This window comes from Eutrigla gurnardus, assembly GCF_963514095.1.
Source record: "Eutrigla gurnardus genome assembly, chromosome: 5".
Classification (NCBI taxonomy): Eukaryota; Metazoa; Chordata; class Actinopteri; order Perciformes; family Triglidae; genus Eutrigla; species Eutrigla gurnardus.
The window spans coordinates 26,944,890-26,970,642 of record NC_139919.1 but is presented as its reverse complement, the minus strand read 5'-3'; the positions used below and the strand labels follow the sequence as shown (position 1 = coordinate 26,970,642).

The 25,753-nt window shown below is 42.2% G+C and overlaps 3 protein-coding genes across 3 annotated transcripts; 2 read left to right on the top strand and 1 right to left on the bottom strand.

The window, feature by feature from the left end:
- Window positions 1–296: 296 nt before the first annotated feature.
- Window positions 297–5,965, bottom strand: itk (IL2 inducible T cell kinase). The gene is made up of 17 exons (XM_084010205.1): window positions 5,735–5,965; window positions 5,495–5,599; window positions 5,283–5,364; window positions 5,061–5,186; window positions 4,754–4,791; window positions 4,172–4,323; window positions 4,016–4,081; window positions 3,880–3,934; window positions 3,333–3,412; window positions 2,952–3,094; window positions 2,787–2,861; window positions 2,332–2,500; window positions 2,031–2,247; window positions 1,872–1,936; window positions 1,657–1,775; window positions 752–909; window positions 297–666 (listed from the first exon to the last, which is right to left on the bottom strand). Exons 1-17 carry the CDS (start codon window positions 5,870–5,872, stop codon window positions 601–603), a joined length of 1,854 nt encoding a protein of 617 aa, XP_083866331.1. The 5' UTR covers window positions 5,873–5,965; the 3' UTR covers window positions 297–600.
- Window positions 5,966–7,700: 1,735 nt separating this feature from the next.
- med7 (mediator complex subunit 7) lies at window positions 7,701–9,653 on the top strand. Its single transcript, XM_084009966.1, has 2 exons — window positions 7,701–7,831; window positions 8,610–9,653. The coding sequence occupies exon 2, from the start codon at window positions 8,619–8,621 to the stop codon at window positions 9,375–9,377; it is 759 nt and encodes a 252-aa protein (XP_083866092.1). The 5' UTR covers window positions 7,701–7,831; window positions 8,610–8,618; the 3' UTR covers window positions 9,378–9,653.
- Window positions 9,654–10,888: 1,235 nt separating this feature from the next.
- Window positions 10,889–21,790, top strand: lonrf4 (LON peptidase N-terminal domain and ring finger 4). Its single transcript, XM_084009089.1, has 12 exons — window positions 10,889–11,728; window positions 13,246–13,364; window positions 13,900–14,022; window positions 14,831–15,016; window positions 15,118–15,235; window positions 15,426–15,501; window positions 15,700–15,814; window positions 16,516–16,637; window positions 16,753–16,911; window positions 17,704–17,866; window positions 17,963–18,112; window positions 18,901–21,790. The coding sequence occupies exons 1-12, from the start codon at window positions 11,431–11,433 to the stop codon at window positions 19,048–19,050; spliced, it is 1,779 nt and encodes a 592-aa protein (XP_083865215.1). The 5' UTR covers window positions 10,889–11,430; the 3' UTR covers window positions 19,051–21,790.
- Window positions 21,791–25,753: the final 3,963 nt, after the last annotated feature.

Here is a 25,753-nt window from a genome sequence, read left to right as displayed (position 1 = left end):
GTTTAGCTGGTGCTTAAATTAGTTTTAGGGGAAAAGAAAATAATATGATCATTCAAAATGTGTGAAATAAAATGCAAAATTATCTGAATATTCCCCCCAAGAGTGTGAATAAAGCATTTTCTGTCTGTTTATATTATTCACAAACTACCTATATATTTAATTATTATCATTATTATCATTATTAAGATGAAGAAATGCTGAGCATACAGTTGAATAGCAGGGAAGGTAGTTATATTGTGCAGTTCTGTTATTGTAGTGCTGATGATGAAATGATGAGGAACCAAACACGTAGAACATTTCATGACAACGGAACCGTTTAATTAACAGTGGGTTAAACAACATAACCCTATGTACAGAATATTTGAAAGCTTAATATAAACCTGCTGGAAACAGTGGTAGCTGTGTCATCGGACTGTGTGAGACTTATAGATGCAGTATGAAACAGGTAAAGTGCAAAATCCAGGAATGTGGAAACTGTCTTGGGTTGTGTAATTAATCTTAATCAAAACAATGTCAGACACGTGAATTTTTCTGTAGATGAGACATCAATAAATTAAATAAATAGGCATTTTCATAGTATTCACCCTTCAAATCTTATCCTCACAGGTCTGAGAGGGAGGCCAGCTCATGCATGAGGAGAGCAAAGGATGGACGATCGTCTGGTTTCTGAGGGTGAGAACAGAAAACCAAAGGGTGTTTAGTACGTCAGCAGATCTTCCACCGTAGGAGTAAGTTTGATTCCCGTGCCCACCTCCTTCCAGCACCACTCCATGAGCAGGTGGACGGCGTCCGGGGCCAAGCGTGGCTTCAGGAGCCTCAGGCCCGTGGTCAGGGACTCCACCACTTCTGCATTAGTGCGGTTCTCATAGGGAAGACGGCCCTCGTTGTACACTTCCCACATGAGCACGCCTGAGCAGAGGGGGGACAGGGACAGTTCACGCACCATAGAGAGGTCTGGACTGTCATTTGCATGTTTGTGGTTTTGCCGCGTAAGCTCTTTTTTGCAACGCTTATGATTATGAGCTTCATCCAGAGTAAGCAGGGTGACGGTTTAATTATAGAGTGCTTTTACAACCACGTGTTTCTCCATTCAGCAGTTCTTTTTAAGCTACATGCCGTCTTGCATTGTCCACTAATTTGTGAAAAATAAAAAGGTAATTGTAATCATCCCTGGTACTTATAATAAATAAATTTGAGTCCTGTCAGATATTTATTACTTCTGAACAAAGGAACTTCTGGCGAGGGTCCCGACTCTATTAAGAGATCTCTGTAAATCCACTAGTTGGCATTGCTCCATGATAATAGCTATATATTCAAGGTTCTTGGCACCCTTATATGAATAAATCAAAGAAATATGTTACATTGAAGGAAGGCCCATTGCTTTTTTGCACTGCCATTGCTTTTTCTTCAGGCGTAATAATCACCTGAGTCTTAAAATTATATATCTGAGTGTGGTTTCAGAGCTTCCAGTGTTTAGCTCACAGAGAACACCAGAGCCGGTGTGATAGCAGGCAAAACAAAAAACGGATGACCAGCTCCCAAAACCTGCCGTTTTTTATACTTGTAATCTCAAAATGCATATAAGGTGTTAGAAAAAGACAAAAGAGGGACGTTTGCATGCCACACACACACACACACACACACGGATGAACACACCGAATGACCAGATGTCGGACTTGCTGCTGAACTTGCAGTACTTGATGACCTCCGGGGCCGACCACTTGACGGGGAACTTGGAGCACTGGGAGCTTGTGTACTGATCATCTAGAACAAATCTACAGTGCGGAGACATTACATGTGAAAGTTGACTTTTTGAAAAAAAGAAATATTTTGCTTAACACACCATACGGTTAGTAAAAAGAAAAGCATACCTTGTCATCCCGAAGTCCGACACCTTCACCTCATTGTTCTTTGAAACGAGACAGTTCCTTGCAGCCTGCAGGAGAAAGAGGAACAGAGGACGGATTAACTAACGGAGCGGGGATCCAAAGGTGTTTCCAGAAGATAAAAGTTCTGATCTGTTGGTTTACCAGATCTCTGTGGATGAAGTTGGAGCTCTCCAGGTAAGCCATCCCCTCACTGACGTCCAGACACATGCCCAGCATCGTGTCCTGAGACAGACGGCCTTTCCTGGCTCGCAGGTAGTCCGACAGGCAGCCGTTCTCCATGAACTCAAACACCAGACACATGGGAGAGCACAGGGTCCGCACGCCGAAGAGTTGAACCAGCTTACAATGGGACAGCCTCCTGTTTAAACACACACACACACGTAAGATGAGTGGTTCATTCTGCCCTGAGCAACATGAGGCAACGTCATCCGGCGTCACTTACATCATGACTCTCGCCTCTTCTTTAAACTCCTCGTCCGACATGCACTCTTCTCTTATCACCTTCACCGCCACCTTCTTGCCTCTCAACCTCCCTTCCAGCACCAGCCCAAACTGCCCGCTGCCTAACTCCTGACCCAGGGTCAGCTCCTCGGGGCCCACTTCCCATTGATCTGAGCAGCAAAAAAACAAAACAAGTGGTCAACAACAGCACTGCACGCTTGTTGCATAAGATGAAAACAATGATAAGTTGAATTAATTCCGATCAAAGGATTGTGAAAGTGTTTGTTGCACAACACCGAACCGTCAGCTGATTATCAGGGTGTGCCGAACGCACCCTGAGTGAGCAGAGCTCCGTGAGAACCACTAGAGGTCAGTGGAAACGAGATCCGCGGGATGAAGTAAGGTTTTCAGTTCATCCGGCTGACCCATTTACACAACAGTAGTGCGTCGTCTCACCTTTTGAGGGATCAGCAACGTCCTGAGAGATGCCTCCATCTTGAGACACGGGGTGTCTCAAACGCGTTATCAGGCCTGAAGGCACACACACACACACATTCATATATATATAACATCACTCTGTCACAGCCGTTTAATGAGCCTTTGAAAAGCTGGCACACTTACCGGCAGCGTTGTGTTGGTGGTAGTGGATGAGCTCAGGAATGGTGCTGAACAGGTACTTCTCCGCCAGGTAAAACCTGGCCTCGCCGGTTTCTGTCTGTCTAATTTGGTAATGTTTCACTCTTGGGTTCTTCTCCCCATTTGATCTGAACAAAGCAACAAATCACACACATGAGCACAACTGTATTGAGCACATTGCAATATGAGTGTATAAGGTGAGAAAATGCCGTTGATTTCAAACTATTAGTTATTGTGGAGCATCTTACTGATTTAAACAAGGATACAGTCACGTCATCAAGTTTAGCAGATTACATTCCGCTCCATATTATCTACTAATCTCATGTCATTTTTATCACCAATCATGTAAGAAGGAGGTTGAATTACCCCGGTGCTTTGGTGAAGACCGACACTGTGTAGACTCCTGCCTGTCTGGAGTCACGCACCATGAACGCACCTTCTTTCCCCTGAAAGTAGAAACCACATCAAATCATCAAAATAAAACGCTACATTTGTAACGTCGGATGTGTTTATTGACTGTTTAATATGCAGCTGATAGCGCCGCTGCTCCACTTCTACATGATGGAGGAGCTGTTCTACCTCCCGCTTGCAAAAAAACTGAGCAAAAGCCCTTCACTGCAGGAAATTCAAACATTGGAGGAAACACTGTGGTCGAGAGCCATTTTTCACGTCCCATGTCTTCTCACACTCTTGTTTTTGCAGGTGCATTTGCATTAATTTTTTTGCAAATGCGAGACTGCTGTAGGAGGCACAGTCACAGCAAAAGTTCACCGCGTCACACGGGACCAACTTCCTGCTAATTTTCGTCAGAATGATCATTTGTGAGCATTTTTTCCGTCAAATAAACAGCCGCAACGATGGAAATAGAATAATCACCCGTTCCTTAGACGCTGACATCGTTTTTTTTTTTTACCTGTTTCATTAACAAATCCTCTGCTTCCCCTCTGGTTATGTTTTTGTTGTACCATCTGTGAGGAGACAAATTTACAATTACATTTATTGTGTAGAAGGCAGAATGGATTTTACAGGGAAATTCACATCAAACTCACTCAAATCGCTGAAAGTTTTTGCCGAATTTTTCAGCTACGTAAGTGCTGGGGACAAAGCCAGAGTTTCTGAAGGGGATCAGAAAAAAAATCATCATTAATCACAGACTCACACACAATAAAGTGCTATTATTTTCAGCGTTTTCTTTCGAGCCTTACCCCTTGTCGTCGTGTACGGCCCACCAGTCAGCGTTGGAGCTGTTGATCAGGGTGTACTCCTGGTCTTTGTGCAGGGGCAGGTCATCGTCTCCCAGCGGTGTGTAGTCCTGCAGAGCGATTACCGTCCTCTGTCCTGCATCAAGCACTCGCATCTAGCAGAGATTAAAAGAAAAACAACATCTAAAAATCTAAAAAAACAAACACTACAAGAGATATTATTGCGCTGTAATGTGAATTCCAACATTCTGTTTTAGCAAAATATTCTGTAGGTTTTAAAATCACATATCTTTTACAGCAGTGACAAGGAGACACAGAGCAGACTTGTGTGTTTTTCTGGGTGCTATTACACTGAATGTACGTACATTATGTTTTACAACAAGATTCAAACAGTCTGCGATAGAGGAGGCCTAGCAACCGTGGTAAATTATCAATACAAGATAACAAACCGAGCTGTGCCCAAAGCACAGGTGCAGTGGTCGTGTACAAGCAACAGAATACATATTTTTTTTAAAAGCAACCATCTGTCATTTGAACAGTATTCACTAACACAACAAGAACACGTTATACTTTGGAATGCGGTACCTCTGGATCCGGGATCTGAGGAAGTGGCTTCTTAGAAGCTGTGGAATGAGAAAAATACAATTGGAGATTGTTTTAGGCACATCCAAATATACAGAATAGTCATTTCATACTGGGTTTTGTAGAAAGGTGATTTATGCAAACGCTTCAAAAATGTAGATAAAGATCTGCCTCAAGCACGTTAGAAAATATTTCTTTACAGAAATTATGTGAGACGTATTTATGATGGCATAATTACACACTCAAATTAGACGTTTGTCCTTGATGGAAATCCATATGAAACCAGAAGAACAGACGAAATCATACAAACCATAACCGACTGGGTCATAAACATGGCAACCGTCCGCCAGTTTCTCCGTCTGTTGGCAACATCTCCATTTTCCGTCCATCCAGAAGTTTGGGTGGTATTTTGCAACCAAGTCGTTATGCTTCGTCTCTAAATCGGACGTAATGAATGAGATTTCAAGCTTATGAATCACAATCGAGCCAAGACAATAACTTGTCTGAAGAGTGGGTGTGTTACATTATTCACCTTCTTTCAGAGCTCTGACCCATCTTTGACGGCAATCATTGTCGGGGGCGAAGATGTAGAGGAAGTGGTTGTTGTGAAAAACCTGTGGAGAAATTTGAGAAAACAGTGCTTTTGTTCTTGTATTATGTTACACATACAACACATGCTTAATCATATATATATATATATATAATATTTACTGTATATAACACTATATCAGTGTATCAACTTACCTGAAAAGGGTACTTATAGGTGCACGGTATGGGAAATTCGCTACACACCATCTCCACGCACTTGATTCTGGACAGCTCGATGCAACCTTTCAGCATGGGCTTTTTCTGAAAGAACATGATGTTAACTTTACCACACTGTGGACAGGATTCAAATGGGACGTCTCTTTCCCTTCTGAGTTCAGGTTAGCAGACATAATTTCACATTTAAATCCAGCGTACTCGTGGAGTAAGTATACTTACCCCCGGGCGGCGTTCAGAATACTTCAGGTCTTGAGTGTCCAATACAAAAAACCTCTCCTTGTAGTTGCAAGGTGATGTCCTCTTCTTCTGTTGAGATTTTTTGATCATAGTTCCCTTCAAAATCACCCTGGGAAACATGGTAACACCAAACGAATAACCCGATTAAAAACACTGGCGGCTCAGAGACTCAGTACCTCGCAGTCACGGGAAAAAAAAGAGTGAATAATAAACTTGATAGAAGCCGTGGAGCTTCCGGCATGAAGTTGTTGCACTCGGTGAACCACATCCTTGCGGCACTAAGTGGGTTGTGCTTAGACAAACACACACATGCACACACACACACACACATAGTTCAAGCACTTGCATGTACTTTCACTAGCGATGTTGCAGTAGGAGGAGTGTAATTCTTTAATCTCTGCACTTTTGAAAGTTTTCCAACAAAACATGCAGCTTCCACGTAGTAATGTATCCTGATGATGGCATTTATTTGGTAAGTATTGGTTGAAATTTAAAGGTTTGAAAGGCGTGTTGATTTAAAAAAAAAAAGATTAAGAATGTTAACTTAATCTCACCAACTTTAACATTTTTAAAAATTGGTAAAACTTCGGCCAATTTTCACATTTGTTGCAGCCATTACATATATATTGCAGAGGTGTTTCGTGTTCTATAATGTTTTTTTTTTTACTCTACCTCTAGTCTATATATACTTTATGTTTTCTTGGTTGTTGTTTTTTTAATCTCTTACGATAATCCCAGACAAATAAAGGCAGTTTACATCTTCAAGCAGCATCGAGTTGGATTCCAGTCAGCATGGAGGGAAAAGAGATTTTTGGATCTTGTAAAGATATAGTGGTTGGAGTTAAGAGTGGAATTTTAAAAAGTCAGAGTCAAAAACCGAACCTGTCAAAACATGTAAGAATTACATGTAGGTTAGCTATTGCCCCACCATCAGGAACATTGTTCATAGAATTGAGCCTGCATTAACATTTTGGATGAAAATGGACAACCATCTGGTCTGGATTAATTATCACTGAAGTTAAGGTACTGTTTTTGTATAAATTAATAAATAGAAAATTAAGACAATGCCACACAAAAAACATCAGTATATATTTAGTAGGGGTACAAATATTTCTATTTAATATTTATATTATTTTGAGCTGTGTAGAAGTCTTGTCTCACATATCCAAACTCTATTATGCAATGAGTAGAAAATGTGACTTTCTGACATTTCAAATGTACTTTCCAGCTCTTTAATCTGTCTGTTGTGGATTGGGAAATGTCAAATAATCTGGTACAATTTGAGCATTACAATATCTACACTGTCTAAAACAATGAAAATGTAGACAATTTTGTTTTCATGATTTAATAAAATCAGAATGATGGACTTTATGTCCCCTAGAGTGTCTGAAATGTCTTCCTGTGCTGAATTTATATTTTAGTAACATTTATGCAAATATTGTTATGCAATATGTTGAATTTTTGCCTCTTAATACACTTTTTTAAAACATACATATTGGCTTTGCTTAACAACTTATACATGTACAGTTTATTATTGTAAGATGTAAATTTACTTGGCTAAATTCTGTATTACTTTGTGTGTGTGTGTGTGTGTGTGTGTGTGTGTGTGTGTGTGTGTGTGTGTGTGTGTGTGTGTGTGTGTGTGTGTGTGTTGGTATTTATATTATTATATATTTTTGTTCATACGAAGTCAGTTTTATTGAGATAAAAAAGCCAAATGCTATAAAGAAGTTGTATTGTTCAACATCCTCGGTTTTAAATTATTCTAAAAATTAAATGAACTTTTAACGTCGTTTCTCGACCAAACAATTTTGGAGTATCAAGCTTTTATCAAATATCACAAAACCAACCTTCTTCGTACTAAAAAAATAACGACCAATCAGCATCCAGGTTGTTCTTCGGGTACAGGCCAATCCGCACGACCAAAAGAGGTCACGAGGACATTTCAGCCAATTGGGATGGATGGACGAACGTTCATGTCAGTGAATGGAAGGAGCTAAGCTAGTCATGATCTTAGATATCCCTATGACCGTTGAGATCTAAAAACCTACATTCAGCAACTGGCGAGTCATTTAAGAGGTGTGTAGAAGTGTCATGGCTGTTTTTATTTGTCTAAATACGCGTATTTTGTTAGCTTGTACTGCCGACTTAATAACTAAGGCAGTTAGCAGAGCAGAAGTACTGCTAGCCCGACGCTAGCTACGTAGCTAGTTAGCTACGCTTTCCTCTGGTTCCGCTAACGCCTACGTCTGGTTGTAGACTGAGCTACACATTCAGCAACGTGAATACATGTTTTAAGATAGTAAATTATATGATGTGCTTGTTCGGACGGTTAACCATTGACGTCGCTCGCTCGTTACGTTGTAACCTTACCCGTATTAGCCGTAAACCAGCAGGCTAACTTTGTTCTTGTATACTTTTGGTGTAGGTTTTTTTTTGCCGCTGCTGCGAGTGGAAACAACCATGATTGTCAGCAAAAATAATGATTTTACTCCACAACATCTACACGTGTTGTGTTTACAACTGTGTTGTTGTGACGGCTGCAGTCAGTTTAGGTTGTAGATTTACATTTAACGAACTAAATGTTCATAAAACACATCGATCCACCCTGGACATCAATAACAGTTAAACCTAACCTAACAGTGCTTCAGTCCAGTTTTCTACATCAACACCAGTCTTTGTCATGTGTTTGATTTTAGATATAGAGCTTTATGAAAAGTTGTAACACAGCAAAGTTGTACAGAGGAAACTCACAACTTGTTAAAATATATAACTTATTTCTTATGTAAAAAGCTGAGAACTTATTTTGGTGAAACGGACTGTTTTGTGATTTGTGTGTGATGTGTTGCCGTTTCAGGTGAGCATCATGGGTGAACCACAGCAGGTTAGTGCCCTGCCTCCTCCACCGATGCAGTACATCAAGGAGTACACGGATGAAAACATCCGCAAGGGTATGGCTCCTAAGCCACCTCCACCCATCAGAGACAACTACATGATGTTTGGCAACCAGTTCCAGTGCGATGACCTCATCATCCGGCCACTGGAGAGCCAAGGCATCGAGAGGCTCCATCCCATGCAGTTCGACCACAAACGGGAGCTAAAGAAGCTCAACATGTCCATTCTCGTGAACTTCCTGGACCTGCTAGACATCCTTATCAAAAGCCCTGGCAGTATAAAGCGTGAAGAGAAGCTGGAGGACTTGAAGCTTCTGTTTGTTCATCTGCACCACCTGATAAATGAGTATAGGCCACATCAAGCCAGGGAGACGCTGAGGGTGATGATGGAGGTGCAGAAGAGACAGAGGCTAGAGACAGCTGAGCGGTTCCAGAAACACCTGGAGAGGGTGGTGGAGATGATCCAGGGGTGCCTCGCCTCCTTACCCGATGACTTGCCACAGATTGAGGGTCAGGCTGGTGATGGGACAAGGAGTGTGTCTGCAGCAGCTAGTGTTGGTTGTTCCTCTGGGCAGGCCCCCAGGCTGAAAACTGAACCAATGGATGTAGAGGAGGCAGGGGCCAGCTGTATGGCAGCAGGTCACCACCAGGACAAGAGCACTACTTCAAAGAGGGACAACATGTGGGACAAGGATGCTGCCATGTGCAGTATTATTGATGAAATTGCTTAGGTTTTCTGTTGCGTAGTCAAGTTTTGTTTTTGTACACCAACGTGTGTTTTTGTATGCTGTAAGTACTTAAAAATTGTTAGCTGTGTTTTTCACTGAGCCTGAAATTCTATCTGGAGTTGAGTGGTGTTTTATTTAAAAGCCATTACGTCGATATCACTAACGGTTCCCGTGAAGATATTTGAAGAGTGTAAATATCACACAGATCTATTAGAATGCCAACTTTCAGTTTTTGTAATAAGACCAATAAATACATTTCCAATTGTAGTAGGAGTGCAATGTGGTCCTAATAGTGTTATTTAAGCCTATCATTGTTTTTTTTTCTAGGGAAACTGTATAATATCACAGAATTTCATAAATATCAATCCATTATGTGTGTTGACATTATGTTCACAAAGCTTTTAAGGCTTATCACACTCATCTGGAGAGTAGGCCATGCAAAGGTCAGTGTGTATAATTATATAGTCACTCTTACCTCACTTTAGTTTTTTTTGAAAGCACTTAACAATCTAATATTCTTTTTGCCTTGTTTGTGCAACAGTTTATGCTATGCACTTGTTTAATGTTGCAAACTATGCTAAGCAAGCATCTCCTTTAGCAGGATCCTAATTTCCTTATTGCAACACAGAGACAAATCATTCAGGGGGTAAATGTGTAAATATACTATAAAGTTAGGAGAGGACAGATAATGTTTTTGCCGTAAAAAGCAAAACCTTTCGGTGTTGGTTGAGCAACGTGCCCTTTGGAAGACCGCGTAAGGCAACGTTGTGACTTATGTTTCCTTCATGTACATGCGCCATGAAGTATCGGGTCACACGGGTTAGGGAGGCCCCCTCTCTGAGGCTGCAGGCTAAGGGTGTGAATTCAAGTGCTTGTCTGGCCACAGGCTGCAGCGTTACGTTAGTCCAGGATGACTTCCACGAGACAGATTTCACCTGACATGCCCCGACTTGTGTAACCGGAGTGCAGAGTACATACACTGATCTGTACATTATTTTCTGCCAATTGAAACAGGAAATGGGTAAAATAATCTTGCATCCTTGTGCAGTTTGCACCTTCCCGGAGACTTAACGACTCCCTTTTTAATTACAGAATGTAGCCATGATTCCACGTGGCTCTGTGTTTTAAGTAGGTATGTAAAAATTGGTTTTATATCATGATCCTGCCCACCACCCCCCTTCTGGCTATTATTATCCTCTGCTGGGATTCCCTACACAGCAGCAGTGTGATTTCCATAACGTACACACTAACAAACAGAGTTGAATTATTGTTATCCAATGACGAGACCTTCATCTTGTGTTCCTCACCCAGCAGATGGTTTAATAACACCGAGTTTTTTCTGTGTGTTGTATTTTAAAGCCAAGAACTTTTGTCGCAGGAATTGTGTTATGAAACTCGGCATCCTTGGCTTTCACAACAGGGCGGAAAGCCATCCCGCCGTCCAATCAGAAGGCGCGCTGCCGCGTCACGTGGCCCTTTATTTATGTAACGTAATGGTGTTACACAGTAACCCAGCTTTGTGGCCGTACACACATCGCGACAGGGGTTAAAAAGAGACGCGGACGCGCACCAATTTTTTTAAAAATAAGAAATAAACATTCATGTGAAAGTGTTCCGGTTGCGGGTTCGCGTCGCGTTTTTTTTTTTTTTTTTTTTTTTGCTGGCTTCGGATCGGCGGAGCGAACTGGAAGGAAGATAGTTTCGGATTCAACCTGCATGTAAAAGACGTTATGTGTCCCAAACCAAAGACTAAGTTGGGGTCGGAAAGGACAGGCGTCTATGGATACGTTTTCATCCGCAAAGGGAATTAATTTGTGAGGCGAGGATATACAACCAGCAGCAGTTCCACAGAAACCGGTCTGCTTCCAGCAGATGTGAGTGATCAAAGAAGGGACACATTCACTGTGACGCTCTCTGTGTGTGTTTTAAATGGTCGATACCGTACGAATGCATTGACAAACCAGTACTTTTATTTAAAAAAAAAGGGGAAAAAGCTGTTTTTCTCCTCGTGGGACGTTTTTTTTCCCTTCCTCCTGTGACATAACCCCCGTCCACCATGGATCTGCTGGAGTGTCCGCTCTGCCTCTTCCTGATGTGCGAGCCGGTGTCCATGTCGTGCGGACACACGTTCTGCCGGAGATGCGCGGCGGGCTACCTGCCGTCCAAATGCCCGTTGTGCCGGGAGAGGTTAAAACAGCGGGAGGTGAGGGCCATGAAGAACAACGTCCTGCTCATCAGCGTGGTGGAGAAGTGCTGCCCCGACCAGACAAAGACCAAGTGCCACATGCAGGACAAGCTCAAAGCCGGCGAGTTCGCGGAAGCTTTACGCATCGCGGACGAGGGGCTACGCTTAGGTAAGAGACGCGCACACAACGCGTGACATAACGGCATGGACGTTTGCTTGGTGTGTGTTAAGGTCCAGTGCAGGTCTGCATGGGTGAACGCTGTTAACCTTGCAGTAAAGGGAGGCAGACACTTTGATTCCCCACTTTTACGCACTGCTCAACAGTTTTGGCTGGAGACCAGTGCCGGTGCTGCCCCGGTCTGCTCTCCAGAACACAGAATGTGCGCAGCCGTGAGATTCAGGAGGTGTAATGACAGAAAACAGAGGAAACTCTGTGTGTTGCATCCACCGTCTAAGGCTATTGATGACCTGAATGTATAACTGGGTCAGTGAGCAGTCTCCTCCTTCTATGACTAGTTTTTCTCAGTGTGAACCATTTAGAGGAAAACACTTAAACGAAAACCATGTGCTGCAAAATTAAGATGCACTAGAAAAAGTTAGTCTGGTCTAACATTTTCCCCAGTGTCTATGTTCATCATACACTAAAAGGAGCAGGAATTGCAGCTACAACAGCTGCCCAGCCCCTGCTTTTCAGAGCCCCCTCTCTGGACACTTCTACGTCCAAATCAGGGTCGGAAATGGTGGAAGTGGTGTAATATTTTCCCTGCAAACAAAATCTCTTCTGTTACCAGATATACGCACGTTTCCTGATTGTCTGCACGGCACCCTCTGTATGTGCAATTGACCTTATTTTTTCCTCATGCAGCAGCGAGGAGGGAAGAGGGACAAACTTCTGCCCTAGATGAGTCCTGGGGACATAAGCAGTGTTTATGCAACAGTGAATCAGCCCACTGTTGAATTACCTACATGTTTGCCATACCTATTAAACAGTGCTGCCTCCTCTCTTGATTCTTGTGTAACAAACCCTTGTTTACATCACTTTCTCCTCTGGTGATAGGAGGTTGGAAGGCCTGCCTTGTCTTGTTACTTAATTATCTCATATTGTGGACATTTTTAAGCAAATTACCCGCCAATAAACAACAGCTTCACCGGAAAAGCAGCTTTCGGCAGTTAGTTTTTGTTTTAAGCGCAGTTTTTGTTTTAAACACCAGGAGAAACGTGACGCGTTTGTGCACATACAACATACGTGTAGCAGTATTAGCACACACAATTCAGTGTTGAACTTTTCTTTTTACAAATGTAAGCGGTTGCTTCATTGAGGATGAACAAGATACTCACTCTTCTGTCCCCTAAACTCACCATGAACCAAGATTTTCATACTAAATCCAACACATGTAACATTGTTTTGGGTGCAAATGTTAATGTCGCTGTGCTAGAAAGCTTATATAAATAGCACTTTTACAATCACGTGAAAGAGCTAAGATAGAGCAGTCAATGCGGATCTGTAGCATCCTGCTGTGAAGTGAATTTGTGTTAGAAAAGCAAGCAGACCGATGATATGCAGGAAGCTCCATCTTGTCATGACACGTTGACCGTTTAAGGTTGAAAGGTGTTTAAATCAAGTCCCAGCATTAAAGCCACAGCTTTTCAAATGACTCTCTTTCTCTTCTGTTTGTTTTTTTCTAGCCCCGGAGGATCAGAGTCTGAAGGCGTACAGAGCTGAAGCTAACTGGGGCCTGATGTGTTTCTCTGACGCCCTGGCGGACCTCGACTACCTCTGCTGCCTTCGTCCTAACTGGACTGAGGTGAGGGACGTTGACAGTGTTAGACAGACGCTTCTCAACACAAACGAGTCACCTAGTAATGTAAACAAATGTAACGCTGCATGTCTCTCTGCAGAATTTAACCCCACCTGCACTCCGTTTGTTGGTTTTGTCGCAAGAAATCAAGAAAAGATTGTTTGAATTTATCTTGGCCTGCAAAGCTGATCCATTTTTTTCTCTGCTTGTATGTTCATGTTATGTCATTTCCAAAGTTATGCAAACAGCTACTTGTGCCATTATGTCATTTAGCCAGTGGGTGGCTCCCTGTTACTGCAGAAATGCACACTGTGTATATAATAGATGTTACATTACTTACTCTACAAATGTCACACCCCATTTCACTATTAAAGCATTTAGCTGAGAGGGAAATATGATATAAATGCCAATCGGAATTAGGAATAAATAAGTGATACACTTATTGATGGCGTAGCGTAGAGTTGTTATGTTGCAGTGAGATGCTTTAGAGGCGTCGTTCACTCACACAGGCGGTGCTGAGGTCACTTTGCTGTCTGTGCAGGGCTTCTTTCGTAAAGGGAATGTACTGCTGGAAATGGGTCAGCAGACAGACGCTCTCATCCAGTTCCACCGGTGCCTCAAACTTCAAGCCGACTTCGTCCCTGCAAAGAGCCAGATCAAGAAGGTTGGTTCATCTTACTGGGGGTCATTTAAGGTCACACAGGGACTTGAAGTACTTTTCAGGTATCTTCACCCAAGTATTTATTACTCCCTAGATTTTACAAATATTTGCACTTTCTACGTACATTTTCAAAACAGGCTTGTTACTTTAATTGTAATGCATTTTAGGGGAATCATCAACTTTATTGTTCATATTAATATGACAGAGTCAGTTAAAAAGTAAAAAAAATAAAACCAGCCAGCAGAAATGTCCTTAATAGGGATACTTTTTAACTTATTTCAGATATTGTACTTCTTGAGTCTTTTTGAACACAAGTTTACTTCTACTTGAGAAGTAGCTTAAAATATATTTATATTTGGTTTTCATTCGTGGGCTTTTGGTGTTGTGGATTTATTTTTCCTACATATATTTATAATTGTTGCATCATTAGTCCCGGGACAGAGGATGTAGTACTTGTACAGATTGTAAAGCCTTCTGAAGTAAATTTGTGATTTGGGTCTACATAAATAAAACTGAATTAAATTGAAATTGAATAGTAGAAGTACTAGTAATACTGGTTGTAATATTAGTATTGATAGTCCTTCACTTCTGAAAGGATGTTGAATTTCCACAGTTGGAATACATTTTACATGCAAAGTGGATCCAATGTTTATGTAAAAGTTATTTCCCATTAGCCAACAATTCCTTTTTTTTCTTTATTTTTTTACATTTTACATTTGATTGTAGTTAACAGTTCTGGCTGAAAAACAAAGCGTTTATCTTAACATCTCAATGTGAATGACTCGTATCATGACGTGGATTTAAATGGCAGATTCTGGAGGCAGAGGGCGTGGCGGTGCCGGAGGAGTCCTGCATCCTCCAAGTGGTGTCCGAGTACTTGAAGGGGCCCTGTCCCATAACCAGCCTCGGTGGCTCTCAGGGGCCAGCTCACCCCGAGGGCCTCAAACATCCACGTGGGGATGACGGCGAGGGAAAAGGGACGAGAGAGGCACGCCAGGTGAGCTCTGCGCTTTATCTCAGGGGAATGTTGACGGCCGTTATGTGCACTTTAGTGCTTGTTCGTGGTGTAAAACCTAACCGAACATTCGGGCCCCCCAGGTGAAGCACGACGCAGGGACAGAGTGCTGCCTCAGCCTGTGTCAAGCCGTTTCCTTCCTCCCCGCTGCCGAAGAAGACGAGGAGATGATGATGAGGAAGGAAGAAGGCCACGGCAGGGGTACGGCACGCACCAGCACACATTTATTGCAAACTGTCGTTTTCATCATCGTTGTCGTCATCTTTGTTACCGTGGCTACAAACAGCTTTCACGTAACTCCCACCAGCTGGTTTGAAATGGCGTAATAATTGCTAGTTCTTCCTCAGCGGGTGCCAACGCATCATAAAGTCTCTCCCTCTCTCTCTGTTAGGTGAAAGCGGTCACAGCAGAGAGACAACTCTGGCTGTTCTCACCGTGTCAGACTTTGAGTGCCCTCTCTGCATCAGGTCGGTGCTCTGCAGCATTCGCTCTAATCAATAATGCATCGCTGTCTGTACCTCGTCTGCCGTAGTGTCACGTATCGGGGTGAACCTATTCTCCTTCAATTTGCCGGTTAATGTTTAGCACCGTATGCACACAGACGCTCACCTGATTACAGCCACGGCTGTTCTAACGTGCGTCTTGTCTCCCCCCCTCCTCTGAAGGTTGTTTTTCGAGCCAGTCACTACTCCTTGTGGTCACACCTTCTGTAAAAACTGCATAGAGAGGAGTCTGGACCACAACCTGCGCTGCCCACTCTGCAAACAGCCACTACAAGAGGTAACCACCTACTGACAGATTCACACATCCGTTTTAAACTCAATGGTGGGTGGGGGAAAAGAAGATTTGCAAGATCTTGATTTTAGCATATCGACCTCAGGCAGCTTTGTGACCGTGTGGGCAATATTATTTATATTCAAATAAAAAGGTACAGGAAAGGAGAACTTCCTGTTTTCTCATGCCCACATTTCTCTTGTGATAATGAATCACACCTGTGATAAATAGAACTGTCGTAACGGCCGTGTGTACGCATTCATCTACTTCCAAGATACTGAATTCATCATTTTGTATCCAGAAATGAATTGCAGGACATTGTAGCACCAAAGTAATATGTTTTTTCTTAGAGTTTTACTGTAATATAATACATTATAAGCAAGCTTGAGGAATAACGGAATGCCAATTTATCTCACCATGATTTGACTACATTAATGACTTCACTGTAATGTTATGTTGTTCCTCTCTTCTACTTTACATAAAAAATAATTGCAAAATTAAAACGTTTCCTCCCCTAGCCTTTATTTGCATATTAGCATGGAGGTCCAGAAGTAATGGAAAGTAATCAAGTTATCTAACTTTAATATTGTGATACTTGGATTAGGTTACCAACATTTTTTTTACAGCTAACACATTTTTAAAGCAACCCTCCTTATAAGCATCATAATGTTGCTATTAATGACAGATTGCTCTCACTTTTTCTCCAGTACTTAAAAAACAGGAAGTACAACCCCACAGCTCTGCTTCAGGACATCATGGGCCGCCTTTTCCCCTCCCAGTTGGCTGAGAGGAAACAGGTCCACGATGCCGAGATGGCCGAACTGTCCAAGTAGGCACCCGCCCCACACATGCTACACATTCTTGCTCGCGCCTTATCCTCACAATACTTCCCCTTATTTCTTTGAATCTTTTTCTCCCTGCCTCCATCTCCTCCTTCCCTGTAGTCTAACTAAAGACATCCCTATATTTGTGTGCACGGTGGCCTACCCCGGAATGCCCTGCCCCCTGCACATCTTCGAGCCTCGATATCGGCTGATGATGCGTCGGTGCATGGAGACCGGCACCAAGAAGTTTGGCATGTGCTGCTACGAGCATGGCAAGGGGTATGCAATTCAATTTTATCCATAACGACCTATTCAAAACCCTAAATTAAAAACAAATTATAGTAATAGTAGCTACTGTAAGGGAAGTATAGCTAGTTTTGAACCATGTGAGGTAAAGGCATTTACACAGGTGTGTTTGGTTGGTCATAAGTGACCCTGAGTGGGTGGGTGATTGCAGTGTGGTCACCAATCTGGTGTCAGATCTGCTGGGTATTTTTATCTTCTACCAGACGTTTGTTCCCAGAACCGACGCTACATATGTCATCATGGTGCATTGCATTTCCCAGCAAGAACACGGATAAATATCCAGTTATCTTAGCTAATATCAAGATATGCAAATCATTTTGTTGCTGCAACTCATTGTATTGATGCCTCATTTAAAACATATTGCAAAAAAAGAAAATGTGTCAGTTAAACCTCCCCCTCATGCCATAATGGCACTTTGCTGAGCTTCTACCAAGATGAGGCCTTTCATGTGGAAAGTATAGAGTAAGTCTAACACGTTTGCTTACGTCTCTGTTTGGTGTAGGAGTTTAATCACCTCAGTGAATTCCAAGCAGAGGCGTCGCTATCATTGATTAAAATAAGTTGTAGAAAATATTTTTGTAATTACACAGCCACAAAATGTCTATACTTGCAACTCTTTCATACATTTGAATATTTTTATTTTTTTTGGCTCAAAATGAAGCAGATTCTGTTAAACTTCCGCCTAATTTTTTGTTTTGACTCAAACAGAAAATCTCACAATAAATAAATAAATAAATGTGCGTGTCTTTGCCTCGTGTGCTTCAGGTTTGCAGACTATGGTTGCATGTTAGAAATCCACAGTCTGGAGCTGCTGCCTGATGGACGGTCCTACGTGGACGCAGTGGGCTGCAGCAGATTTAAGGTGCTGAAGAGAGGTCAGCGAGACGGATACCACACCGCCGACATCGAGCACCTGGAGGACCTCAAGGTCAGGGTCGCACAGCGCACCAACTACAGCAACACTACACTGAACATTCAGAAAATAGGAACCTCTGCATACTTTCTCTCTATATTTATATTCAAGGTTGACGGCAGTGAGTTGGAGATTCTGGAGCATCTCCATGACAGCGTGTACCAGCAGGCTCAGGACTGGTACCAGCGCCTTGGCAGCCGCATCCGCGAGCAGATCAACAAACAGTACGGCACCATGCCAGAGAAGGATGGGGACATTCAGGTTGGTGTGGTTCTTACTATAATGCTAAGTCAACTCATTTATCAGTGGCCAAGAACCTCAATTGTTTACTTTCCATTTTTTTAATGATGTTTTCTTACTGACCATAGTGTCATAAAAATCTAATTTCCTTCTTTTTTTTATTTATTTATGCATTTGCACCATTGTGTTGTTGTGTTTTTTAAATGATGTTTCTTTCATGCTCCGTTCATCTATTAGTTTCAGGATGGAATGAAAAAAAAAATACAAACTAGTTTTAAATACGATGAGAATATAACATCAAAATTCAGTCATTGTTTTACTGCTAACGCGGTGCGGAGTTTCCCCAATCAAACTGCAATCAAGAAGATTGCATCACAGACAAACAATCTTAAATAAGGTAATCATAAATCAGGACTCGCTGCATAAAAATCACATTCTTCCTGTACCTCCTTTTTAAATCAGGCTCCATTTTTCACTTTTTCACTACCAGGGTGTATTTTTTTATCCTGATCCGCGATAAAATCTTATGTTGTCCCATCCTTAATTATAACCCGTGGTTCAGACTCTTTACCGGGCGAGTCGGGAACGTCTTCAAGGTCTTATCTTAACAAGACAGCCAGGGCCTCCTCACTAAAAGCATGCCAAGTGATCAATATGTAAACAATACTTTTTCTACCACGGTTGGGAAGCATTTATTTCAAGTCATTTCTACTGAAAAAGACTAATTATATATATATATATATATATCGATAAATATCATCTTGGTGATAAATATGTTTCCATTTGAATCTTTTGTCTCTGTCCTCTAGGCCTCGTCCAACGGTCCAGCCTGGTGCTGGTGGCTGCTGTCTGTCCTCCAGCTGGACCCCGCTTATCAAACCACTGTCCTGTCCCTGAACTCGCTCAAAGACCGCTTGGGACACCTCCGCCTCGTCCTCGAGTACTTCTCGCAGAGCTAGACCGCACACACACCCCAGTGGTACTGTGACGACAACTAGCTGAGAGTCAATGGGAAAAAACAATGAATGCATCCACACACCAGAGTCTTTGGGTTGGGTCTACTCTGGATCTTAAAAAGTCACAGCACAAGGGCCAAACCATCTGGTCAAAATTAGTTTACTGCAAAACACAGTGCAGCTTTACACAGTTGGGTTTTTTTGCTGTTTGCATGCGTTACACCGTTTTCTTTCCCCTGGAAGTCGAGGGTTCGAGGTACTTGTACACTAACACTAAGAACTACAGGGTTGACCAAAGATGCTCATTTAGATCCATCAAAAGTGGCAAATTATTCTTTGTTGATCAATGTCATTGCTGAAAATCAGCACTAGGTGTCACACCAACTCTTATGAAGAACATGCAGCATGAGCCAAGTTAGTGCAGTACACTGTCCGCCATGTGATGCCTATTAATCAGACTAGTTGCATCTTAGTTTGGAGTGGGGAATAAACATTAAATCGAGTGCACAATTTCTTTTCAGGACTATGCAAACCAGAGGAGCGAAGTTATTTGGATATTTCTGAAGGGCACTTACTTACATTTTATCTTCTATCATCTAATCGGCCTTGGCAGCCATTGACCATGGCTCATTTTATACTATTTAATAATCTTAAAACCAGCCCTATTTAGTATTAAACATTGCAATAATCATTTTTAAATTAATGATCGCTGCTGAGGCGGCTGCCCCCTCTGGAAGCTCATCTGGTGGGAAAAAGTGAATTGAAATCATGACGTGTCAGCTGTAAATACGATTTTTCTTTCTCAGCCTCCACCTTCATGAGCTGATTATGTTTTAATGTATTATGGCGTGGTGACAGCAGTAACTGTGACGTCCGCTCCCTGGAGGTGCAGTGGTTATAGGTCCAGGATACAGTGTTTAAACATCTCTTGTGCAGAGGTAGCTGTAGGATAATTTCGTGATGGTGTGACAAGGGCGGAGGCCTCTGTGGGGCCTGTGTGGAGGCCTTGCACCTACGTCTGGCCCCTGCTGCGTCTACCTGTCTGTCTGGCCCCTCTACCACCAGTCATGGTGCCCTTGAGTGCCTGGGCCAGCTCAGCAGGAGATCTGCAAGTCTTACATTTGCATATATGATGGAGTTTTTTTTGCCATTGATTTGTTTTAACATTGATGCTACATTCCATGGAATGTTAAAGCTGCAATGTTACGTTAATTTACTAACAAATACAGGCTTGAACTGGGTGAAATATATGAGATTTTTCTTTTTTACTTAAATGAATGTGCCATAGATTTGTCCACGTTGTGTTTTTTCAAGGAATAGTTTGCTAAATAGTCACACGTGTTTGTTTGCCGACATCATGGACTCTGAAGTCCTGCCTCTCGCATCGGTGGATATTGAATTATCTAACTATCTTTTCATGGCCAATACATCTTTATAGAGCAGTCGGAATTAGTCAAACAAACGCACTCACGGATGTCGTTTGTGTGATATAGAACAGCAGTCCTGCTGGTGTGATATTGTAAATATTGCTTTGAATGAAAAAGGGTAATTGTGAGACTTGATACACAGAAACATGTCCTACCAAAGGGCGAACTAGTGGATAGACTGATGGATACTGGGGCAGCATTGGTTTCCTTACAACAGGCTAACCACTGAACTCTGAACCTGGAAACTTACAGTCTACTCCAGGAGAAGAAAAAAGCTCTTTTATACCAGGTTTTAAGATTTTTTTTTAAATCCATACAGGATATAAATTGGAGTCAAAGACTTTAAAGTGCCAGTTATCAAGCTAGTATTGCTGATTTCATTCATGATTTCATAAAAAAACAACTAAGTGCATCATGAAGGTCAGTTGCTACAACCAGATATGATTTAAGCTCACTCACAAATAAAAAGGGATTCATATAATTTCTCTGAATGACCAGCCTTATGAGCCTTTGTGGGATTAAACGCATGACTTACAAGCCCACAGCCATTGGTGAATCCCACCCCCTCCCCCTCCTGATTGACATGTCATCAGAGAGGAAAACATTTTCTTGCAAAATCATCTTGTGTTTGGTTTTTCTTGATGCTCAGCTGCAGTTTGTCTCACTCTCTTTATCAAATCACGCATATTTGTGTGCGTCGCTTTATTACTGACGGATGCCTCCTCGTATCGCCTATAATGTTGCTGTATGTCGACCATGGCAGCCGGTCTCATGTTTGATTGACATGACTCGTGTAACGCACCAGTGTACGACTTCACCTCATCATACAGATGCTTAATATATTTGAAGAATAAAGGATTGTTTCCCCACATATTTCTGATCCAACTATTGGCCAATTTCATGTTTAATTTGACGTATTATCTTTTTAATGTTCCAACTAATGTGTGACTTTTCATGACATCAGAAGAAGAAGAGTGACCCGCTCTTGGTTAGCGGTTGCCCCATTAGAACCAGTCTTCCACTGGGGAAAAGGCTGTGAAAAGCACCACGGTGGGGTTGAAGGAAATGTTGGCTGATGTGATGTGACGGCTAGTGGTCTATGGTCAAACTCTGTTGCTCTGTGCTCAAACACCTAGATGTTCTAAGTACATTTAAAACAAACACAAGCTTAATGTCATGTCATTCATTTGCATTCAGTCCTGCACCTCCAAGTGAAGAGCAGTAAATTATCTCAATATCTTTATTGTTTATCTGCCTGTCCCCCTGGACGACGTTTTAAATGTTATTGTAATTAAAGCTTTTCAAAGCAAATCCTGCATTATCTTTCGTTTAATGTGCCCGCTTTTTTTTTTTTTTTTTTTTTTTTGCCGTCTGAGATGTTTGAATGTCATGCGGACAATTTTTTCGGTCATTAAGTGGCCATTACAAGCCAAATGGAAGTGGCGGGATCTATTGCAATTCGCAGCATGACAGAAATTGGTAGAAAGAAAGGGGTGACGGAAGTGAAACGTGCCTCAAATACTGATAGCAAGAGACGCTGGCTTTGAAACAGTTATAATTACTGGGAGGACTGTGAAGTGCTGCAGCTGCATCAGGGTGAAAGGAGCCCTGGGTTTCCTCTTCTGGTGAGGGGAAATATAGCATAGATAGAATGGGTATTCCCACTGTATGAGTATATTTAACTCAGCAGAAACAAGTTACTTCCTTAAGCATGAATCATCAGCATGGCCGACATATCTGAGATATTATTTTTTTCTGAGTTGTTGCGATTTAAACAGTCTTCAACCATTTTATCCAATCCAGACCAACGTGTAATCTGACAGAAAGCGAAGCGTCATCGTCACAATACACGATCCAAAAACATGAACAAACCTGTCCATGCAGGCAAACACGTGCTATCAACAAACCGTCCACCAGGGGGCAGTATGCAGCTGTGCAAGGATAGTATAATGTTACACAGATGGAATTATCCTTCTCAAATCTCATAAAAGTATGGCTTTTTTTAAATTTCATAAATGAAAACGATCACAGTAGGGTCACAAATAGGGTCAAAGGTGAGATTTTGGCTGACAGGGAGAGTCAATCACATGAAACAAGCTGGAAGGAAGTAGTTATTTCCCCATGCAGCTTAGAAGAACATTAATTAGTGAGGGTAAAAGGATGTGTGACTGAAGGTGTGCGTGCCTCTAAGACACGAGAAAGAAAAAAAAACAGCGTAGCTGAAGTGAGGCACGTTTCCTGCCAGCGTCCTCCGCATAGGAAGCAGGCAGATGAAAAGAGGTTTCAGTGGCTTCAGCGGGGTTCTGTAATGCAGCTCAGCGTCTACATCAAAGCCCATTACATTTGAAGAATGCCACAGCTTTTCTGTACTAAATTGATCCATCAGCTCGCGCTGACTCCCTACTTGTGTATGACTGAGTAAGGATGACAGGCGTTTTGTAGGAGTTATCGCAAAAGGGGGGAACCGGCTGTGCGTTTGCCTGCGTGCCCGTCCTTGTATTTCTGTTGTTAAGAGGACCAAATTGGCTCACAAAAGGACAGAACGACGAGGAAAATCATCTGCAGAGACGTTTTGTTTATTCTAGAGGGCCAAAATGAGACAATAGTCCTGAAAAGCATATTAAATACAAATGACTGTGTGTTAATATTTAGGAATGTTCTCTCATAATTAGGGACCAACTCACCGGGGTCTCCAACTAAAATAGACTTCTTTGCAATACAGGCTGTGGTAGCACAACAGTGAGTGAGAGAGAGAGAGAGAGAGAGAGAGAGAGAGAGTCACAGAAAGCATCAGAAAGCTGCCGTTGTCATAAGAACAAAGCCCAGCCTGTCAAGAGCAAGATTATCAATGGGAGAAACTGAGAAACTTTGTCTTTCATGTGAAAAACATTTTGTTTACCTTAGCCAGCCTGGAAGACAACGCGCCGGGGGCTAATTCCCACAGATACGAGTGTGGTGAATTAAAGCAGAGTGAAGGAGAGATAGTGGGAACGAGCCCAAGTTTGCAAATCTGTGTGTGTGTGTGTGTGTTCTCCTGTAGGTCTGAGGCTGATAAACCTTGCTTGTTTCTGTCTTTGTATAATCCCCTCGAGTGTCACCGCGATGATAAACCCGTGAGTACGTTCTCGTGTGACAGTGCCTCGGAGAGCCAAGGTAAACACATGGGCCACCTGCCTCTGTTAGCAACACGGGGCACATCATAAATACTCTCGACATAAAGGAGCACCGCCATCCCAGGGAACTAAAAAAAAGCCCCAGGAAGGAGCATTGTGTTGGGAGAGTGGCCTTCAAAAATGCTTTACTTTCTTCTCCAGGAAGATCTCTGCTTTCTAAATAAGGGCACTCGACATTTCAAGCCTTAAACTTACGATTTGCGAGGCGATCAAAAATTATTTGACCTTCCACTAACACCTCAAAAACGATGGATGAGATGTCTATTTGGCACAGACACTGGCACAGATTGAAAAAACAAGTCATTTGACATTCTGGTGACTCCATGTTAAAAAAAATACAAAATTATATATATCAATATCGCCTGCTGGGAGATGAAGGACAGCAGAAACAGGAAGTGCGCTGCAGGAGACACGATGTCATGCAACTTGCTCACTGATTCGTAGTTATCGCCTGCTGAGACTCACACCTGGCTGCTGCTTTCATACGGTCGTAACAGCTGTATGAAGTGGACTGTGTGGGGGTTTGTGTTGTGAACATTTATGTATCTGAAGTACAGAGAGAGAGAGAGAGACAGGCAGGGAGCCTCTTATTATTAATAGGATTAATGTGTGGCCAAGTCCAGCTGTATACTCCCAAGCTACATTCACTAAACCCAAAGTTTCCTAAAATACAACCTTCCCACTTGGGTTAGAATATTTCATTCAATTATGGGTTGCAACAAGCTGGTGCAGAATATAAAGTCTACACGTGAAACTGTTGGGTTAGTTCTCCGACACTGAAGAATGATTGCCCTAGTTTTTGAAATGGACGGATGTATTAAATATTTTATGGCAAAATGCGTATATTCTGTTAATGTTTGGATCCTCCCCAAAACCAAAAAGGAGTCGGCGTTCACATGCATCTCTATGATCACAATCTCATCAAATTTGGACCAGATGTTCTGACAGTTATTGCAAATGATAAAGCAAAAAAGTTGTGACAATAACCTTGTCCATCTTTGAACTGCATACATTTAAACAAACATGAATTATAGAGTATTAAATATAGATATTTTCATACAACTATCCATTTAAAAAAAAAAGCTATGAACACGACATGGTTGAGCTCCTTGTTTTCTGGGGATTCATCTACTGAATGTCAAACCTCTAACCTGCCGTACGTTACCTGCCGAGCACCAATAAAGAGCTGACAAAGTTAGTGACTAGCTTAATGTGACAGCAGCAGCTAAAGAACCAGATATTTCCCTCAAGAGCCGATGGAGCCCAAAACAAACACAAAAAATAAATAAAAAAGACTCAAAATGCTAATGTTGCCCTGTGTTTGCTGGGGTTTGTGTTTACAACTTGTTTTGCCGCCAAAATTAAACCAAAACAAAGATTACTGCTTCGAGGGAAAACTGGATGTCATGGGGTTATATTAAAATCAACGGACTCCGTGTAAGCATCTATACATTTTCAAGAACACAAGTCAGACTAGGCTTCCAAAGTTCAGCATAATGTAGGCAAAAGATAAATAAAAAGGACGAAGGGAAGCTGGGAGACATACAGGGTTGGGGAGAGGGGGCTAACTTTTGAAAAACGGCCATCTGAATAATGAAAAACAATGTGAAAGATCTTATCAACAAGTTCCGAGACACTGAAGAGGATATTGGTGGCGATAAAGATGATGAAAGACGTAAAGAAGTAGTTTAAGAAAAATGAGCGAATGCAGAAGAAGCGGGGGGGGGGGGAAGGCATTCAGGGGCGGGGAAAGAGATAAGAGGACAGAGTGATTCAGCGGCCGGCTCAATCTGGACAAATTTGCACATTTCAGCAAATACAGTGATATCAGTCCAGTCCATTTCATTTCATCACCTAGTGGTCATAATTTCCCCAGCGGCGAGACATCACAGCGTTCTCGCGGGAGAGCGAGCGTCACCTCGGGTGAGTTTGGGATTTAAGTTTGTTGCAAAGCAAAGGTGTGTCTGGGAGATAAGGCCACATGCGAGTAGTAACAGCCGAAGCCGAAGCTGCGTGGACAAGGGCGTATTTTTACGGGGGTGACGGAGGGGACACGTCTCCCCCACTTTTACCAGAAGGCAGTAAATGGTGACGCCCGCCACTTTC

Coding starts and splice junctions, on each gene's coding strand:
- lonrf4 (XM_084009089.1), top strand. CDS start 11,431: ATGGATCTGCTGGAGTGTCCGCTCTGCCTCTTCCTGATGTGCGAGCCG. Junction 11,729..13,245: donor GGACGAGGGGCTACGCTTAG/GTAAGAGACGCG, acceptor GTTTTTTTCTAG/CCCCGGAGGATCAGAGTCTG. Junction 13,365..13,899: donor TTCGTCCTAACTGGACTGAG/GTGAGGGACGTT, acceptor CTGTCTGTGCAG/GGCTTCTTTCGTAAAGGGAA.
- med7 (XM_084009966.1), top strand. CDS start 8,619: ATGGGTGAACCACAGCAGGTTAGTGCCCTGCCTCCTCCACCGATGCAG.
- itk (XM_084010205.1), bottom strand. CDS start 5,872: ATGTTTCCCAGGGTGATTTTGAAGGGAACTATGATCAAAAAATCTCAA. Junction 2,248..2,331: donor GAAGAGGCGAGAGTCATGAT/GTAAGTGACGCC, acceptor GTGTTTAAACAG/GAGGCTGTCCCATTGTAAGC. Junction 1,776..1,871: donor TCGGACTTCGGGATGACAAG/GTATGCTTTTCT, acceptor TCCGCACTGTAG/ATTTGTTCTAGATGATCAGT.